This window comes from Gavia stellata, chromosome Z, assembly GCF_030936135.1.
Source record: "Gavia stellata isolate bGavSte3 chromosome Z, bGavSte3.hap2, whole genome shotgun sequence".
NCBI classification, from domain to species: Eukaryota; Metazoa; Chordata; class Aves; order Gaviiformes; family Gaviidae; genus Gavia; species Gavia stellata.
The window spans coordinates 46,685,364-46,706,341 of NC_082637.1; the positions used below are offsets into that span (position 1 = coordinate 46,685,364).

General features: G+C 41.9%; 1 protein-coding gene across 1 annotated transcript; it reads right to left on the reverse strand.

Annotated features, from left to right (window-relative positions):
- Positions 1-1,296: 1,296 nt before the first annotated feature.
- Positions 1,297-11,769, reverse strand: LOC104253334 (fructose-1,6-bisphosphatase 1). The gene is made up of 7 exons (XM_059833773.1): positions 11,600-11,769; positions 8,855-9,017; positions 6,610-6,702; positions 5,452-5,595; positions 4,081-4,218; positions 2,701-2,820; positions 1,297-1,707 (listed from the first exon to the last, which is right to left on the reverse strand). Exons 1-7 carry the CDS (start codon positions 11,767-11,769, stop codon positions 1,516-1,518), a joined length of 1,020 nt encoding a protein of 339 aa, XP_059689756.1. The 3' UTR covers positions 1,297-1,515.
- Positions 11,770-20,978: the final 9,209 nt, after the last annotated feature.

The following is a 20,978-nucleotide window of genomic DNA, read 5'->3' on the forward strand; positions in this document are numbered from 1 at the left end:
CTTCACTAACAAAGCCTCATCAGAAATAGCATCTTCAGCAGAAGCTAGGCTGTTCAGTCCCTGCCAGAAACGACTTGTTTCCTAACACTTTGGAGGCAAGATGCATGTATACACCCATCTAAGGTTTGCTGGCATGCCTCCAAATGCCCCAAACACAACCTGCATCAGAACAAGGCCCCCCAGGGCTTTTTGTGTGTTAGCACTAATAGAGCATGCCTTTGCAACATGGCCTCTAGGTTCCTGCTGACTCTTTTCTTGTTTTACAAGAAGAACCAAGCTCAGGTAGGCTATCTGCGCGGATGTATCCAAACTCCTCAGACGGGCAGGTGCATAGCTCATTGCACCCACAGGCAGGGGCTCCCAGACCATGGCTTGAGTGAAGGTTCAGTGGCTCTCTACCCAACGGCGACATCCACCTGTCCCTTAGTTTGAGTTTGACAAAGGTAAATGGGTCATGAGAAATGTCAAAGATTTGCAGATTTGGACTGATTCAAAAAGCTTGTGAGCCATGGCCATAAACTGTACCCAGACAGGTGGAGAGCCCATCTAGCTCCCAAGCACTAATGTCGTGTTCCCAGCAGCATGCCCTGAATCAGCATATTAAATGTCAGTACGCTTTGGGGGGATCTTCGCAACTTACTTCTGCTTGTGCAGCAGAATCCTTTTCCACGGTAATGCACACTCCCAAAATAACACAAGGAACACCTGGTGGGGGCTGCTAGCAACACAGAGGTTCATTTTTTCATCAAGCAAACAGGTTAATTTCTGGCAAATATAGCCAGCCCATCACAGCAGAATGGTATCAAGCTGTCTGCACATGCTCTTTATCCAATTCAAAATCCACCTCCAAAATGTCATTTTCCATCCTTGTGTAACTGGATATACTACAGTGCCACCTGGCAATATTAACAGTATGTGTCAGAATTAACATACACTAACGCACATGTTTCACAAATGTTCATTCTTGGTCAGAATAAGCCCAGTCTGAAGTATAGTGAGTAACTTCTGGGGCCTAGAAACAATGCGTGGAAGTGCCCACATTAGCATTTATATTTATTGCCAAAGAACTAGGGACTGGTCTAGGAAAGGACACTCACTGTAAGAGGCTGTTGAGTCTCCCCCCCAAGATTTTTAGAAGACAAGAGAGTCTGATACCCTGGTGGTAGTCTGTAGCTTGTCTGAGAAAGTTGAGTCTTCCCCTAGTTATTGAATGCAACATAGTTGTTCCTCATAGCACAGTGGCTTTTGCGTAATCGCAAATGATAAATGAAAAAGCAAACATATTTTTCCCTTGCTTTTACTTTTAATGCTTCCTTTAATGCAATCTTTTAATGCCTTTCATTACACAATGCAACTGCATAAGATTTCACTTTAAAAAGATCTTATGAAAATATGGCTCATTTGCTCTCTCACTACAGAGGTCAGACAGTTCAGTCTTGCAGTACTGCAGTGTGTTCTTTGGTTCAGCTGTAAGGCATTTCTTCCCCTCTGCACAGTGACTGCAGCAAGCTTTCTTTACTTAGCTGAATGCTTCTTGACTATCTCAAGGTACTCCCTTACATCGTCAGGAGATCCCAAGACAACAGGCACTCTTTGGTGGATATCCTCGGGCACTATATCTAGTATGGCTTGATGCCCGGTTGTTGCTATGCCCCCAGCCTTCTCAATAACAAAAGCCATAGGATTGCATTCGTAGAGCAGTCTCAGCTAGAAGACAAAAATCAAAATGGTCAGCCCAGGCAATGCTGAGAATCATGAAATGTAAATATATTAGGTATTTGATTTAAAACTAATCAACACTCCAAGTGCTCTATATTTCTTATAAACTTTGACTCAAGAAGGAAATTGCGTGGATTTTTCTTTTAAACAAAACGCAGTGAATAATGGATTTGCCCAGCCTGAGTGCTTTCTCCATAGCTTATGTTTGCACTGCGCTCTTTACACAGCGATAAAGCTCATATGTAAGACACAACCTTTAACAAGGGAGCAAACCACGTAGGCCTGTGTGAAAAGAAAGAAAAACACTGGCCCTGAGTGTGCCATTAGGTTTCTCTAATGAATAACTGCATCTTATCTGCAACCTGAAGCAATAATTTACGGACAATTACAAAACAGGTGGAAGGTCTTTGCTGAATAAACAGTCCCCTTGGCAGCCTGTGTGTGACCTTCCCTAAGTGACTGTCATCCTGGCAGAGGCAGCCAGGCATAATTCCTCCAGATGAGGCAGTGTTACCATGTGCAAGATGCAAGTGGTTTTCTCTTTGGCAGAGCTTCTCGTAAGGGGCGCGCTACATTTAGGCTTCTTACGTACTAGCTTGTAATAGGGATCCCAGTGTAATGTGGGCTGTTTACTTCGCTTTGCAATGTTTCGCTTGGTTGGGGCCAGCACGGTTTGGGCTGAGATGGTACAGAGAAGCCTGTTTGAACAGCACATCCCCTGGTACATCCTGTAATCTGAGTATGTTTGGGGATAAAGAGAAGTTGGTACAGTTGAAACAGGTTAGCAGCAGCCCTAAGACAGGTGTCTGTCAACAGGCTGCTGTCACTTGTGACATTGTGCAAGGGGTAGCCATATCCACACATCAGACACACAAGCTACCAAGTTATAAAAAACATGTTCTGCAATCAAAATACTGATCTGTGATAGTGAAATATCTAGATAATGTAACATTTTCCATAATTGGGCTTATTCAGGTTTACCTTTCCTTTGGGACTTTTGGAGTTAGCAGGATACAGAAAGATTCCTCCATACACCAGTGTGCGATGCACATCAGCCACCATAGATCCTATGTACCTCCCACCATATGGTGAACTGCCATCCTACAGAAAGACATTTAAATAAATGTAACTTCCGAGCACATCAGGGTAACCTTCCCTGACACCCCACACACCCCCCGCTGCCTTAGTGGTCCTAACATCTAACTCCTCCATATTGTGATTCATTGATAATATTCAAAGTAGTTTTGGAGAAAGTTTCAGTTTCCTCCTCATTTTCTAGTTGGGAAAATCCAAGGAAAAGGACTGCAAAAGATTTCACGATAGATGAGTGGTAGAGCCAACAATAGAAAATGCATCCCAGCTCTCCATCAGTGCTCTAACCCTTGGAAAATACTGCATTTCTAGTAGCAAAAAAATCAAGTGCTAGGAATTGATGTCAGGGTTTTGTCTTTTGTAACAGGAAAAAAATATCAAGGAGCAAAAGAAGTGATCTTTCCTACTTGTTCTACCTGTTTTTGCCAGCTTCTACAACTTTTTTGGTATGAAAAAGTTAATAGTTGACTACTGCTATTATTTTTTTATTATAGTCCAGAGAGTACATTTTAATGTCTAAATAAGCAATACCTTAAGCCTGGTACGATGTCAGATGAAAACACCAATCTTTGTTAAAAGCAAGATCAGGAAGTCAAGAAGGGACATGAACACTTAACAACAGTAAATGTTTACACTTCATTGCCAATGTAATAACTCTGGTGATGACAGGTGTAAGGTGTGAGAACAGACATGATTTTTACGGGCACTCCTCAGAGCTTCAGGCCTCCTGACACCAGGAAACTGCACAAGTACAAAGCGGACCCTGAAAATATACTAGCTTTTCAAGTGAGAGGCCCCCTCAGGACCCAGCCTGTGTTACCACTGAGCAATGACCCACTGCCATCCCCACTCGGCTCTCCGTCTACTCGGACGTTGTGGTGAGGAAGCAGCAATCTAACACACATGTCGGTAAAATTTCTTCATCACCGGATGAGACTGCCTCTCTACTTGACTACCAAACACCCAGTTTTGCCTCCAGCACTGTTACTCAGGCCCCCAGCCAGGAAGGAAGATTATTGGGGGGGAAAAAAAAAAAAGAAAGAAAGGGAAAAAAATATGAAAGAGGTGCAGTGCAGTACTGAAGGATGGTGAAACATCTGGTCGCATCAACTGCTGCTCTAATTATCAGGCCTACATGAAGATACACTTTAAATAGACAAGAAAGGAAAACAAGCTCTGAACAGTGCATGGGACAGTGATTGATCATAAAGTTGGAAATTATGAGTATTGCTTGTCATCAGAAAGTTTCTCTGAAACAGAATCTTTCACCTCAGGGAATTTCTTCTTTTTGAGATACTCTGTGACTGCAGGATCGAAGTACTTAGCATAGCCTTCATTGAGACTGTAGATATTTCCCTTCTTTTTGATTTTCACATCCCTATCCACCAAAATGAATTCTCCAATTGCCTAACAATAAGAAAGAAAAACAATTTGTTAACATTAATTGCTCATTTATTTACAAACCAAGGCAAAAACCAATCATACACACATTTCAGGAAAAACGTACTACAGCTGCCACTTTCTTTAATAATTCAGTACCTACAAAAAAGTGGTATTTGCAGTCTAGATGCAAAGGGTTTTGTTTATCCATAAAACCCGGGCAGGGCATGAATCCTGGGGTCATGCAAGCTTCTTCATACTAGCATTCCCAGCTCTCTATCACTTTTCTATGCCAAAAAATGCTGTTGCCTGTAAATTTTTTTAGCACTCCACTCTTTTTCTAGACTTACAAGAAAACTACAGCTCTGAGGAGTTTGGAAACTGAGAGTGCCGGTTGAAGCAATGCATAAACTTCTTCAAACAGCTGTAGATGTTAATAAATTCCAGTTCATCCTAGCTTGGGCTAACTGGAAGCCTGGAGTCAAGAGAGCCAATCTCTGTAACCAAGGGCTGGTCTGTTTAGTTTTCACTAAAGTAAATTTCCAAGTTAGTGCTAAAAATAAACAAAATAACATGCACACATGCTCAAAGGTAAATCTGCTATCTGAATGTAGACAAAAATACATGCAACTACTGAAGCTCTTACTTAACATGGAGTACCAAGTTTTATTTCCTGCTGCTTGACCACTGCAGGTTCTAAAAATTTAATACTGGCAGGTGGCACAGACTGACTAACCGATTACAAAAAAACAGGTCACTAAAGCAAACTACTTTCTGCTATGACCAATATGACTTTTATTTTAAAACTCATATGGTGAATGCATGCTAGAATATCGAATGCACCCACACACGTCACTTACTCTTTTACACATCATGGTGAGATCTGAAAACACAGAAGAAGGTTAAATATTTCTGCTTCTCTGGTTTACTAAGGTCCTAGCATTAAGGAAAAGACAAACAAGTCTTAAGGGGCATTCTGCATTGCAGAAAACAGCTCATTTTAAATATCACGTGATTTGGCACATGCTGTGTATTTGCTTCACTGACTTGGCTGTCTTCACGTTGAATCACACAGTGCCACTGCAGCGGGCAGGCAGAATGCAAAAATCTCTTGACATTATTGCTGATGGGTTATTAAGTGTACTTCATTTCTCCACATTAGCTTGAAAATTGCTCCTTTTTTTGACTTTTTTGGGGACAAAAAGTTCTTATAGACAGTACCTTGTTACAAAGAAACAAAGAAACAGAAGACATTCTCACCGGATCCAGCATGAAACAGTTGACGCCTCCAGCAGAAGTGGCCAGTACCAGCATTGTGGCACTCCCATAGAGAGCATAACCAGCTGCCACAAGATTACGCCCGGGTTGTAAAGCATCTTTCCCAGAAGGTTCATCAGGGGACATCTAGAATAAGAAGGAGCATAGTCAACTTTACTTATTTCTGCAGTTGGTGCATAACTGGACTCTCTGGCATAGGGACGACCTTCTACTCCGTATCCATGCATGAGGTGGCACAAATTCTTCCATGATCCATAACTGAGATTCCTACTGGATGCACTAATACAAATTATATGGAGGAGACAAACACATTGATCTAGAAATGCTCTTGTATAAGCCTAGTTGGAATGCAGGAAGCAGGAAAGGATTAAGGAGATAATATAGAGCTGTGGACCTACTTGTAGGTGATGATGAACACAGCTTGGAGGAAAACTCTGAGGCACAGTTGAAAAGCATGCAATGAAGCATGACTCACAAGTTCACAGCTGGTGATTTTTTTGTTTTCTTTTGCTTCATACAAAAATGAAGTTGAAGCTAGTTACTTTGGGATGTATGACAACATACAAAAGATGATTAAAATGGACAGTTGGGTGTGTTTTATCTGACTTACATTTTCCCCCATCTTGTGACATTTAAGTCTGGTATTTCAAGCTACTTCAGACAAGGTTTCTGCCTTTCAGAGTGAATTAGACACTTCAAATGCACATGCCATGTTTCAGCTCTGGTTTGTGTTTGAAGCCTGTCCTCAGGCTAACAAGACTATTAGTACAGAGAACAAGAAAACCTGAAAGCACATTCCCCAAGTAGGTGACAACCACATGGTATTTTGTCTCAACACAAATATTCATGAAATCTAAGACCTGATTTGTTTGTAAGGGGTAATTACTTTAGCTGGCTAATTAATTATCAGCCAGGTTTCCATGTACATAAAAGTACTTCATCTTCTAAAAAAGTAATGCAAATCCCTCACAAATGTTTTATACAAGTGTCTGTGAAATAGCAGATTTAACTTAAAGCTGGTCGTGAAAATCTCTTTCACAAACAAGATTAGTTAGATTTTATTAAGTCTTCACATGCAATTATATTTCATCAAAAGGTGCACAATAACAGTTGTTCCTATCCTATATGAAAGCATTTTACCTTTCTATAGATGGCAAAGATGGTCCCAATGGAAACAAGACAGTCAATGTTCGATGAGCCGTCTAGAGGGTCTATGCAGACTATGTATTTACCCTAGAAAATACAACAGAGGGAACAACTAGATTAGTGACATTATTTACCCACTTCCCCCAAATGAAAATACTTCAGTAGGTAAATTTTCTCAGAAACTTTCAAAGCAATATAAACTAAAAGGCTTCTATAGATTATGAAGGAACTGAATTAAAATGTTAGAAATTCTTTGGCCCAGATTTCATTCTTGATTACAACAGTGTGATTTGTGCCACAGCAGAAGCTGGGAAATCTTTAAATTAAGTAATAGATGATGAGACAGAAAAGGTGAAGTTTTCCTACACAATTTTTATATATATATATATATATACACACAGACACAAAGATAATACTTTTTAATATTAGTTTAGCTTTATCTATTTAATTAATGCTGATCCATTTTGATGGATGTCCTGTAATATCTATCATTTAGGCTACACTTTCTTGTCTCTAACAAAGCAGCTTTCTGAATTATAAGGAAAAAGACAACTGAAGAAGATCAGCCTTTTTCATGTAGAGCTAAAATGGGAGAGATTAAAAAGGCGTTTAACATCTGACATTCATAAACTATGCTTTTTACTTTACTGGATGTTCCACTTTAAACGTCTTAACGAAACTCTGTGCTCTGAAGGGACAGATGCTCAGAAATTACCTTAACCAGTCTGTGGTCTTACCCTGGTTTTGGGGGGTTACTACCCCCCCAAAAAAAAGAATGCTCCCTGCTTATTGCTGTATTAAGGATTCCTGTAGGTACAGGAAATTGCCACTACAGGGCAAACAGCTGAATCAACTGTACCTTTTAAATAGCTTGTTTTCCCCTTATTTTATCCACAATCATTTTAGTAATCATGTGTAACAACAGTAAGTGTTTAGTCACTTTTTGTTTGATTTTACCCTGCATGTCAGAAACTTGTTTAAGTCCAGCAATGCTCTACTCTGCAGGTAGGTATTCTGGATAGGAATTCTGATGAAAACACCATATTAGCTCACATTTAGTTTAGAAAAGCATTAACACTGAGCCTCCCTCAGTGATCTTTGAGGACCTAAAATCATATTTGTTCAGATCTAAAGGAATCTTTGTTCATCCAATGCCTGTAAAATAAATTTTGAAGATTTCTCAATAGGGAGAGAAAGAGAGAACTGCTTTGACAAAGCAAATGTTACTATACTTTCTAAATTACGTTTCAGTTGTTTGTTTCGCTAAAATTTTACTCAGATTTTTACATGATCACACCAAAATATTAGCTAGGAAAAAGGAACTAGCACTCAACAAGTGCATGCAGACTTGTGAATATAAATAATCATCACAGACTCACAGAATGATAGGTTGGAAGGGACCTCTGGAGATCATCTAGTCCAACCCCCCTGCCAGAGCAGGTTCACCTAGAGCAGATTGCACAGGAATGTGTCCAGGTGAGTCTTGAATATCTCCAGAGAAGGAGACTCCACAACCTCTCTGGGCAGCTTGTTCCAGAGCTCTGCCACCCCCAAAGTAAAGAAGTTCATCCTCATGTTTAGATGGGACTTCCTATGAGCAAGTTTGTGCCTGTTACCTCTTGTCCTGTCACTGGGCACCAGTGAAAAAAGACTGGCCCCATCCTCCTGGCACCCAACCCTTAAATATTTAGAAGCATTAATAAGGTCCCTCCTCAGTCTTCTCTTCTCCAGACTAAAAAGACCAAAGTCCCTCAGCCTTTCCTCATAAGAAAGATGTTCTGGTCCCTTAATCAGCTTTGTAGCCAATAATAAATACGTAAAAGTTTTTTTTGTTTCATTGTTGCTAAGTCTTTCATGGGCTTCAAGGAAAATTTGCCTGAATTAAAGAACTTGAGATTTGACCTGCACAGAACAGCTCCTCAGCATCCTACTCACAAAACTACTCTACAAAAGGGCTTGACTGGCTCAGAGCATAGTTCCAGAAATTAGATGGGATAAACAAGAAAGAAGTTTCCTCCATAATTAGGAAAAGGCAGGAAAAAAAGAAGGTGGGGAGGAACAACAGAGAAAAAAATAAACCCAAGAAACATCAGTCTCGAGAGCAGAAATAACAGAAAGGACAGATGTTGACTGACATGCTCTCCAACCTTTAGCTCAGTTTCAGTTTCTCAGATCTGAAGCAATACACCTGTAAAGGCTGATTTGAAATCACGCAGGGCAAACCTTTAAAGCTACTAACCCTTTTTTCAGTTTCCACTATCACAGCATCTTTGTTTTCTTCTGACACGATAACACATGTACTGAAGGATGACTTGAGCATATTAATCACCAGGTCATTGGAAAGGATGTCCAACTTCTTTACTTGATCTCCTGTCACATTGGTAGACCCAGCAATTCCATAGCTAGAGCAACGGCAAGAGAGAGCATTTCGTGAGAACAGGGCACTACGTCTTCCAAAGTGCCCTGTTTCTAGCAACCTTGTATTTGTAAAACATCTTGTAAAACAAACAGCACTTTTGGATGATATCTCAGTTCTCTAAGCCTGTTTTTTATCTTCTGCCCAGTGGATCCTTGCTGACACCTGCTAACATTAGCTGCGGTGGCAAATCTGGAAGACACAGAATGTGAGAAACACAAAACAAGGAATCACCTTTCAATACTCCCTAAACTATAGGCAAACATAGCCAGAGCAGGCTGTGAAGGCTGAATTACAACAACTATGTTATTTAATGAGCTCTTAACTTTAAGACCGAAATACTGCCCCTGAATCCTAGGCTCTGATATTATAGCTGCATAGCCTAAAAGCTAAGACTTCATTTGAAAACTTATGAAGTATCAATGAAACTGACAACACTAGTTATGCTGTAACTTCCTATGTAATTTGCTCCTGATTAGCAATATGATGTACGAATTGCAGTAGAAACACTTTGCTCACAGATAAATCAATATTTTTGTGGTTCAATGGTTTCAGTTTTGATTTAAGTACTAAACACTTCCTTGGGAATAAAACCAAGAAATACAAGTACAAAACACAAATAAAAGCCTGCCAGCTAATCAGAATCAAACCATCTAGCATCAGGAAGTACCAGGAGACCTTGTGATAGGTAATTTTGAAAGCATGCAAAACAGAGAGAGGGGAAGTTTTGCTCTTAGAAGAGAAAAACAATAGCCAACTCTGCACACATTCAGATGACTCTTATGTATTTCAACTACGATTTGTTGATGAGGCTAAATACTGGTATTTCACGTTTTCGTAATAATGCTGAACACACTACTTTGAATGCACTGCATTTCTTCAGTTTAATGCATGAGACAAAGAAAAAGACATGGCATAATTCTCTGTCTTTCTCTCTGCTACAGTGGCTTGAACATTTTTCTGCAAGCATGAAAATGCTTTTAGAAAACAATGTACTTGGAACACCACGCTTGCAAGTGGAGGCACAAGTTCTCATCCTCACAGCAAAATCTCCGTACGGCCAGCAGCTACAGCTCTCACAGCTCGTCTGTTGGGGAGTCCTGGGAGGGGATGGCTGGGTGTCCTGCGTGGAGCCTGCAGCTGGGAAGGGACTGTGGCTTCCCCAGCTGTTCTGCCCCTCCACTGCTGGGCAGCACTGAGCATACACCTGAGCCTGGGGATGATCCAAAGAAATGGGCCCTGGTGATCCCTACTTGTTCACATTCCCTGGCATCCGAGCAAAATCCCATCACCGGTTGTAAAACAGAGTCCCACAGTGGAAGATGTACTGCTCAAGGAAGCTCACAAGTCCAAAGCTGGCTACCCCAGCACTGCTGGAGAGTCAAATCCACCGTAGGCAACCATAAGGCAAGGCTATCAGCACAGGTATCAACCCTGTGGGCAGCTGTCAATAGACACACATGTAGGACACATAAGGAATAGGACCTTAGACTGTTACAAATCAGGTCACAGATGGGAAACCTTGGTCTTTACTGATAGACACAGGAGGCACATGAAAGGGTGAGCACATAGTGATTAAAAAAATCTATCACAGTTATAAAATGTCTGAAGTCAAGACAGAGAAAAATAGTTAAAATATACATAAAGTGGAGGATTTCTATCCTTTCTTGCAGTTGCTTCTATTTTACTAACTTCAGTCACAGAATTTTTCTGCTCTCTGATACATTTTGTAATAAATGTTATTCTGTATTGCCAGAGGCCTTTTGCTTATTATATTTTCCATGGTTTTTAGAGGTAAATTCATTTTCTGTCTGCTACATTTTCCATTAAGTAATGAAGCACCCCATGTCTAAAGCCCTGATAAGCATACAATTTGGCTTATCAGCAATATGTAAAATACTTAGGGGGAATTAGTTACCTGCAACCAGTTTCAGTTATTTAACATTTCAAGAGCTCTAATTCCCTTCTGATGCATCTCCAGAGCAACTCCCCTCTGACTGGCTGCCTACAGACACTACTGCACCTAACCAACACTCTTTCTAAAAGCCTTAGACATCCAAAGCCTCATAGAGAAACTCAAGTTGCTATGATGCAATATGAAAAAAAAACCCCACTGAATTTGATTAAATGCCTCACAGCACAAAATAGTGCTTTGGTGTTAAGCCACTGACTACAATGAGCAATAATTCAGCTGTATTTTGACAGGCTTTGTCTTTCAGTCTGTTCATTTGGTCTTCTGGTTGAAAGCACCCAAACCTGCTGAGGGTTTGCATGAAGGTCTATCAGCAGCAGACATCTGTCAAAAGACTGCATGCCTTATGTTATTAAAAAGTCATGGGATCCATTTCACTTGAGAAAATCAAGAGTCCAGGATGCTAAAGGAGTTACAACTCTGTGCAAGGGGGTGGGTGGTTGCAACATCACTCACTCGCCTTTCGGGTGACACACCCCATCCCCATCCCGACCACCCCGGAGACGGCAGGATCCCCTGGACCCGCGGGGATGGGAGGAGGTGCGGGATGCGACCGGCGCTCCCCACCACCCCCTCCCCGGCGACGCGGGACTCACAGGTTGGCGATGCCCGCTTTACGGACGGCGGTGGAGATGGCTTTGATGGCCGTGCAGAGGGAGTTGAGGAGCTGCGTGAACTCCCCGGTGCCTTTCGCCCGCCTGCCTTCCTCCATCACGAAGCGGGTCATGGTGATGACATTGGTGTCGAAGGCAGAGCGGTCCGTCATGGTGGCGGCGCTGGGAGAGTGGAGCCGCAGCCGCCGCCGCCACCACTAGCCCCGGTGGGGCGTGGCCGGGGCGTGGCCGGGGCGTGGCCGGGGGCTGGGGGAGGCGGCGAGAGGCCGGGGCGGAGGGGTCCCCCTCCGCCCCGGCCTCTCGCCGCCTCCCCCAGCCCCGCCCCCCGTATCTCTCCGGGCCGGAGGAAGGCGGAGATGGAGATGAGGATGCAGAGAGGGGCCCCACCCCACCTTCCCCCCGGCTCCCCTGAAATAACCGCGGCGGGGAAACGCCGCAAGCATCCTTTTTTTTAACCAAAGCGTGTCTCATTCCCATGCATCGGGGGGGAGCGGATGCTTGAGGCATCCGGTGTGTGACTGGCAGAGAAAGTGAATCGAGACACGGGTCCTGGTAGCTCTTAGTGTTTGCAGTGCTCACTTTTCAATGCTCATGCTCCTGAAGGCATGCCCAAAAATTCGGAAGTCTGCTTCGTTTCACTCGATTGCAAAACTCCGAGCCTGGCATGTGGGTTATGGTGAACTGCACACAACGTACAGAGCAAGGTTAGCGTCTCCCGCTTCACAGGAACACTCTTATTTATCCTGACCCAGCGCTACAGGAAAAACACACATTTAGTAACCGGTTCTGTCAAGTATTAACTTCTTCTGTTTAAAGAGATCATGCTAACCCCACGTGCACCATCGCATCTAACACCATAAAATGACGCAAAAGCTGCAGGGAAACTGCCACTGGCAACTGGACCCAATGAGATTTTTGTAACAAACTCTCCAAACCTGTTTGATAGAAAGATGTAGCTCAAGTCCCACTCCAAAAGCTAGAAATTAATTCACCTCATACAAATACTGCTGAAAACACACGTAGGAACGCAGACCCTCCTGAATCTCACTGCGTTTGACTCCAGCCTTGCTGATTGTGCAGTAAAACAAAGCAATGTGTTTTGCTGCTAATGTTTGGTCAGAAAAATCCAGGCACTAGTTAAGTGAAACCAAGTTCATGCAACATCTGACCCTAGATACACCCTTTCACAAAATAATTTGAAAAATACAAATATTGATGTGGGTGATCCACTTGTTACAGTGCAGATTTGTTGTATTACCTATCATTTTGTGTTTGTATTACCTAAGGAGATGAATCCAAGAAATTCTGGTTCCTTTTCAGTAGAATATATCCATGAATTGGATAAGCACACTCTCAAATCCTAAAATTGAAACCGCAGACTGACATCGTTCCAGATGGTGTCAAATGCAGGGCAAAAATCTTTTAAAATGTGCACTTCTTTGCATATATATGTTCTTTCTTCATGTAAAGCACATTGCATACCTATGCATTACATACTTCAAAGGCATAAAGGCCTTCTCCTGCAAGCGTCCACACTTTGGCTTAATTTAGCCATGCCCAGAATTACAGACAGTCCTGAAGATATTAGATATAAGTTGCTGTAAAGCTCTTCGGAATGGGATATTTCAGTCTTTGGCAAGCGGTTACCAGCCTAGCATTGTGAAAGCGTTCTTGGAGCGGCAGGTGGATTTTGGAAAATTTACAAAACATTGAAATTATCTCTTTCTTTAAGGGTAAACAGTGCCTTACAACCACCTATAGCACACCTACTTCAGTCTCAATAGTTGAGAACAATTAATAGCAAAGTTCCCACAAAATTTTGGATGAGTGCACTTAAACTGGGTAGAAACAAGTAGGCTAGAACAGCCTGGGAATACATGACTTATGGTTACAAACTCCAGAGCTGCTGCTTTGGGACAATTTACCTTAACTGTGAAGACCCTAACAAATACATCTGTGACCTGCAGCAAGAGCTGTACTTCAGTGTAGATCAGTTCAAAATGGTCACAACCTAAGGTTTTGGTATCCATGCCTAAGGAGAACTAAGCTCTTCCACTGTACTCACAGGGCTATGCATACTCTCCTCAAGTTCTGAGCTGAAAGCCATGCCTTTTTGGAGTTGGTGAGGTGAATGGGACAGGAGTTTTACTCCTCCATTCCTACCATGGAAGCCAGGTAGAAACAAGCAAGCTGTGAACTGAAATAGCAATCATTTGAAAGGATGCTGGTTTCACACTGGTCCATGCAGACATGCTTTTTCCACTGTGGGGAAGTAGCATAATTATTTTTAGCAGATATAGCATGTTCATAATCTTCTGCAGTGAAGGCAACTCAATATACTCTAGATGATTAACACATTTCCACACCCCTAGCCTTAGAATATGTGCATATACTGGTCATTTCTGGGATTCCATGTATTTGTTAAGAGAAAAGGTCACCACCTCAGCCAGTGTTATACTATGGGCTTAATCTTTTTCCTCTTCGTCAGTATTTTCATGTGTCTTAAGACAATACAGAAAGATGTCAGGAGCAAAATGAAAAAGGAGGTAGTACAAGTGTCAAAAGATGTTTGGAATACAGACAAAATATTTTAACCTCCTAAAACACATATGCAGCCCTACAGCAACCATGGTGTGTAGTAACCATAAAATCAGTGTAAGATTAAAAGTAGGTTTTACATGTTGTGAACCTTTCCCTTTAGAAATCAGTAGTTAAACATTTATTGAAAACGAATTTGTGGCATTTGAGAAGAAAGGTCAGTGCTGGTTGATTAAACATTGCTGAAACAACGCAATTCTACAAAGAAGAAAGCACTGTCCTCTTTGTGAACAGATGATGTTCAACTAGACACGGTTCACAGCTGTTTTGGAACTGTAAGCATCCATAACCACGTAACTTCTTTGAAACAAGCTTTTCTCCCAGCACATAAAATCCCAAATATGTAATTATTTTGAAAATAAGACACATGCTGATGAGAAATCCCCAGGTATTTTATTATGAAGGTTGCCTCCTGTAGGTTCAAATGACAGCCAAAAAGACAATGGGAGTGAAACCCCTTCACAAAGGCCTTTTTTTCCTGAAGTAAGAGTGTCCAAGTGGGAAAGGCAGCTTTAGATCCCTTTTTTGCTGAGAAAAAAAAAATTTCTTTGCGCAAAAGTTTCACAGCTGCATAAGTTTCGTGCTGGCTGGGTGGACAGAGGGTAAGATCCAGAAAGTCACGCTGCCATCACTCGCAAGGTGGTGTTGCTCCACCACGGCAGATGCTCTCTACCTTGCTATGCCATGATGGTTAGGGCTGGAGCAGTGTGAAGGGGATGACTGAGGCTGGTCCTGGCTGCAGCAGGAGATGGATCAGGAGGAACTGCAGTAGCATGTGCAGAGCTTCAGACAGGGAAGAGTACCACATGGAAAATTACCAGGCTGATTTCTAGATAAACAAGAAATCTTTCGTCTTCTTTGCTTCAGGAAGTGCTTCATTTCACCTACATGAATTTCCCATGCTGGGACAGCATTCCAGAATATTTATTTATGACTGTGATAGCAAAGCACTTGACATCTTGGGATGCGGGTGAAAGACACCAGACGGCATAAACTTCAAAGGGATGTAATTACAAGTACAAATTGGCTAAAAAATAATTTCTCAGTATAGTAGCTGTAAAATGGGATTAATCTGAAATTATGCATTAAATTACTCTGACAATTTGTACAGATTTCCCTATGATTAATAAGCAGAATTAAACTATAAGGTTGATGTTTATTAAGATCCAGTGCGAAGGGGTTTTCCTGTAATGTGCTTGCCTGCTGCCCTCTTGTGGGAGTGTGAACATTGTCACCATTTTAGTGTGGGGCTGGCTCTTGTGAGAGTACCTTTGTAGCTTTCTGTAGGGTGAAAAAGCACTTAACGTGCAGACAGTAGATCCTGGAAAGGAAGTCTATGTGCCTCTGAAATACAAAAGTTAAACTGTAATTTTTAAACCTCGGTATTTGTTACTTATCCACAAGATTCTACCAGGCAAGCAGAGCAAAGAATATGCTATCTGAATACTACGTTTGTTAATCACTTCTCACCTTGTAAAATCTATAAACTAAAAGTCTTGTAAGTAATCCTTCTAAGTCTACGTCAACAAAAGTAAAAAAAGAAACCTGCTAAAAACGTGTAGAGGCTTCAGCGCACTCAATACTAAGCTAAGAAGGTAATCAAAATGTAGTTATAATTTTTAACATTTCACTTTGCAGAAAAAAATAATTTTTGTCAACACTGAGTGACATAATGTCATGATTACATGATAGAATTTGTCAATGTAGCAACAAAATGGAAAAAAGATTACTTTTTTATATTTAAACTGGGAGCCTGCAAAATTCAAGACAGCCAGAGGAAGAACACTTGGTATAAAAGGTCAAATTCTGTTCTCAGACCCTGGTCCTATGTTAGATTGCTCGGCCAGATCTCCCATTAATGTCCTTGTGGATTTAATTGCTGGCTCAAATACCTAGTTATATTGCTGAATTTCAAAGTACAGTCTGTTCAGGTTTTTCAGACCCTGTTGTTTGGGGTGAGTTGCATGGACAGCGTCACAAAGGTTCAGCTGTGAAGGTCTAACTTCGGCATTTTTTCAGCTCTGGCAATTTTAACTTTGCATGATGCAATTCAGAATTTCTAGATGATCTCAAATGTTTATCAGCACAATCAAAATTCTTTTCTTCTATAGAGGTACGGAAGAAAGACTGGTTGGCTTTTCCAGCTTTATTGGCAGTGTCAAGAAGGTCTGACCTGAAACTCTTCTGTTAGTGAGATACATACTATAGAGCACGATGCAGAAATGCAGCATAATATCCACAAAACACTCATTTTGTGTAAGCCTCTGAAAAATATGGCCAACAAATGAGTCTGAGTGACTGTTTATACAGTTATTCCCCGTTGTTCTTTACCATATGTATTCTGTTCCATGCCAAAAGTACAGGCAATAAAACCACTTAAAATGACTGATAACTATTACATTTTAAAAATTAATTTTATCCATAGTTTGTGTAGTTTGCCACAGTTTCTAAATTCTGAATAAGCATTAGCTAATCAATATAATTGCCTTATGATGTTGGCAGGCAAGTAAAGAAAATCAAAGAAAAAACTTTATCCTGGGCCACAGAGGAAATTTGTGCCAGAATTAAAAGCTAGCTGATTCTTTGGGAGTTCACACAGTTTGAGAGAGAGTGAAAGAAAATGGAAAAATTAAGCATTTAACTCAACAATGCAAGAATTGCATTTCTGTTTATTTCCTTTTGCTCTACTAACTTGATATTTCTTTGGTGATACAATTGCAGACAGTACAGAAGAAAGTAGAGAAAGGGCATGCCAAGCATGTACTGGGTCAGCTCTGGAGAACTGTCAAGAAAGTTCAACCCATACAGCTAGGACACCACTGCAAGATGGTGTGACTTTAAAAAACAGGAGTGAGAGGTGGGTAGAAAGAAACCTATACTTTAGATTGTTATAGAGTCCATTTGATTGTGATAAGCCATAGCTCAAAATCCTTTTCCATTAACTAGTTATTAGATAGCTATAAAATCCTGTTTTAAAGTCAGATTTTATCTTAGAACTTCCCATCATTGCTGCAAGTAGGCTCACTTTACTGGTGGCAGTAGTAGCAAAACCATTTCCTTTGATAATAACAGTATCCCACATGTACGGCCATTTAGTGCTTTCTTTGTACAGCCTCTAGCATGCGGGGAGTCTAGTCTGCAACCGGATCTTGCAGGCCCTAGTGCAATACAGAAGAGGCACTGTCATGAGTCTTGCTTGAGATGCATACCAAGCAACTTTGTCTTGACCTTACATGCTTTTGTTCTGATCAAACAATCTATTGTAAAAGTAAATTCACCTGTGCATGAGTATGCACGTAGGGTTAAAATTAAAAGGATGACTTTTAAGACTGCTTGAGAATTCAGTTTTATGACCCATGTGGGTATGAATGGGTTGTGTCGGCTAATCCCCAGACCTCGCCTTGCAAATATGCTAGTACAGTTCCCATTGCCCATTCATCACACAACACAAGGTTGATATCCAAAACACAGTATGTGTCAAGACAGGGAGAAACTGGTGTAGATGGTAATGTCAGAATCAGGCTTTTGATCACTGGGAAATATATTTCAGTTTGCTCAACCTCCACTACCCAGGCATACTGGTTCCCAATTGATTTCAGAACATAGGTAAGAGAGCCGAGGGGTGTGTCTAGCCCAGGGTCCATCTCCTGCATTAGCAGATGCTGTTTAGGAGAGTGTGTGAGCCATTCCTACACTCCTTTTCCCTCCTACTCCCTCCATACATAACTGGACTAGGTATACTAGAAGGTGCATCCCTGCCCGTTGCTTTAGTGTTCACTGTCCAGGTATTTTTCTGTTAGATAACCTAATAGGAAGCCATAACCCAAACCCTAGTGCATTGCAAGGTATGGCCCTGCTGCCCTAGAAGCCTGATAACAAAGGCAGGCGTTCCTGGTTGAACTCATTTCTGTGAGTTTGAGGAACGTAACATGAACACATGGAGACCGCAACAAGGATGCCAAGGATCCAGCTGGAGAAGCACTTCTTTAGTGTGACTCATAGGAAATAGTAGAGATTTTTATATGCATGCTAGCTGAGAGACATCTGAACAACAAGCAAAGAAACTGTCCCACGGTCTCTGTCCTGTTCTTGAAGAAGACAAAAATGTTACTGTATGCATTTTATAAGGAAACAGGATAGTAATCAGTGCTTGAAGGAGAGGAAAAAATGCATGGATGCAGCTTAAGCTCAGCAGGAGATGTAGGCCCCCACATATCTTGAGTGCATCAGAGGTGTCTTGACTGGCTCCCAGATCCTGTGACACACAGCAAGAGCCACCGAGAGAAACAAGACTTAGCCTCCACATAAGGTGTTTTCTCCAGCTGAGCTGACAACTTAGCACTGATACTTAGCCAGGATCTCTTCCTTTTTATGGAGGTGGTATCTTCCTGCTGTGAGTACCAGTGTTTCCCTGCTCCTTTGAAGCTCCAGACTTGGTGAGAGGTGTGAGTTAGGTACCCTTACCCCCTGAGACAAGACACTGATGATCAAGGGAGACACAGTGGCTCCCAAGACACACTGCCTCATGGTAGAGCAGGACCTTGGCACTGCATACGGTGGCCATGGTCTCTGACACAATTATTTTCTAGATGAAAATTGTTGGCACAAACATAACACCATGGCCTTGTAGGTATCATAGAAACACTTGGTTTCACCCAGTTCTTCTGCCCCTAGAAAAACCTTAGAAAAATTAGCCAACTGTCCAAGCTAGCATCTGAAGTAATGATGGGGTGAGGCTTGTAGAGTCCACAGCACTGGGTAGAAATTTTGTGGCGAGAGAGGTATTCAAAACTGCTCAGTGCTGCCCATGGGAGATTCAGCATTGACTAGAGAGAGCGAAAAGGCATGTGGGCCCATTACCTCAGAACATAGACATGTCATCACCTTTCTAGCGCACGCTAACTCCACAGGGGGTATTTGGCTGTTACATCATCCACCTCAGCAAAATATATCACTTTTGATGGCATGTTTGTGATGGTTTCTCCAACCCCTTTCTTAAAAGAGCAAGTACGAATGATTAGAGGGAGAGACTAGGAAAGATCAGAAGCGCTGTGGCACTGAAGGAAGTCTTCCACCAGGGCCAGATGCTGCCACTGTGTGAGTGGGGCCAGGGCAGTGCAACTGCAGAGCTGACACTGAAGCATGGGAGAAGCATGCGCGTGCGCACACACACACACGCACACACTTCTAGTGGAGCTGGTACAACTGGCAGCCTATTCATTTTTCTGGGTTGATGAGAACCAGGCCTGTTGAGGCAGTGACGTGTGATGTCTGCCTGGCCATAGAGTGTCTGGGAGCTCATGAAAAGTGTATTCTATTGCAAGAAAGGTGAGGGAAGCCTGATCTCTGATCTCAGATGAGAGGCAGAAGGTGACAGCAGAAAGTCGCTCAGAAGGCCAAAGTCTGAGAAGGTGCTGCCAGATGATGGTAGCTGTCAGCTGAGTCAGTGGGAAATCTGGAAAGGAGCGTATGTGAAAACAGCTAACGTGATGAACTACCCTGATGAATACTGAAAGAAAGAAAAGAAGTCCCTTCAGGATAAAGACACCTTGACAGAGTAGCATATAGATAACAGTATCTGTGTTCAGTATTGAGGCAGATGATTGCTGCCTTTGTGCACCTGCCATGAAGAACATCCTTTTAATATGTGGGAAGAATTGAGACTCCAACACAGAACACAGTTTGGTCTGTTTGTGCCCAAGATGATCAGGATAGTGATATAGCACAGCACCATGCCTATAGATACAAACCAGCATAGAGATCTGGAACTGCTTTCACCATTGCAAGCCAACTTTAGGAATAACCTTTCATGTTAACCCCATCTGCTTTTCTTTACCATGCATAGCACATGGCTGCTTAAGCCATCCTTGTAGACCAGAAGATAACTGTTTCCCTGCAGAAAGTGGTATTTCATGTCTTTATTTCATCCTGTTCAACTGATCATCTCACACATATGAAGTGTCTGCAGCTAGGGCTGGCCTAAGGTGTAGGGCACACCAAGATGCCCCAATTCATAAACCATTGTTTATTCCTCTTTAGAAGAGCACTGACTGAGAAAACTCACTGCAAACTGCAGTTAGATGACCATTTCCTGGGCATGTTAGAGATGACACTGTTCTCCATTTTCACACAGACTGAGACTAAGATAAAACGTCAGGGTGGGGGCAGAGAATTTCACACTCACAGCTTCCAACAAATGGGATGAAGATGCTGGTATGGATAATGATACTGGTGCAAGCAGGTACCTCATACACATCTGTGTCTTTCAAGACTATGCTTCACTCACAGACATTTTACTAGTGACAGAAAGAGTAACAGCAATGAAATTATTCAGCATGGTGGAAAAGATATATTCTCTAATTTTTTTTTTCTTCTGTAATACTGCTTGAGGTTTATGAACTATGAGGTGTGGTTTCCTTGCCTGAAACTTCTGTTGGAAAGGTACAATATAATAATAGAAAATTAACTGTATTCTTGACAGGGAGTCTTTTCTGCAGTGTTGTTAGGAGAGCATAACTATAGATCAGGAGGGCTAAAAACTTGAAGCTCAATTTCTTAGTGCTTACCAAGGCAAAGAAACATGGAATCACAGAATCATAGAATCATTTTGGCTGAAAAAGACCTTTAAGTTCATCAAGTCCAACCATAAACCTAACACTGCCATGTCCACCACTAAACCATGTCGCTAAGTGTCTCATCCACACGTCTTTTGAATACCTCCAGGGACAGTGACTCAACCACTTCCCTGGGCAGCCTGTTCCAA

Excerpts from the sequence above, each read along its gene's own strand:
- LOC104253334 (XM_059833773.1), bottom strand. The coding sequence starts at position 11,769 with ATGACGGACCGCTCTGCCTTCGACACCAATGTCATCACCATGACCCGC. Across the intron at positions 4,219-5,451 it reads ACTGTTTCATGCTGGATCCG|GCAATTGGAGAATTCATTTT; the intron begins GTGAGAATGTCT and ends TCTTATTGTTAG. Across the intron at positions 2,821-4,080 it reads AAAAGAAGAAATTCCCTGAG|GATGGCAGTTCACCATATGG; the intron begins GTGAAAGATTCT and ends GTCTTTCTGTAG.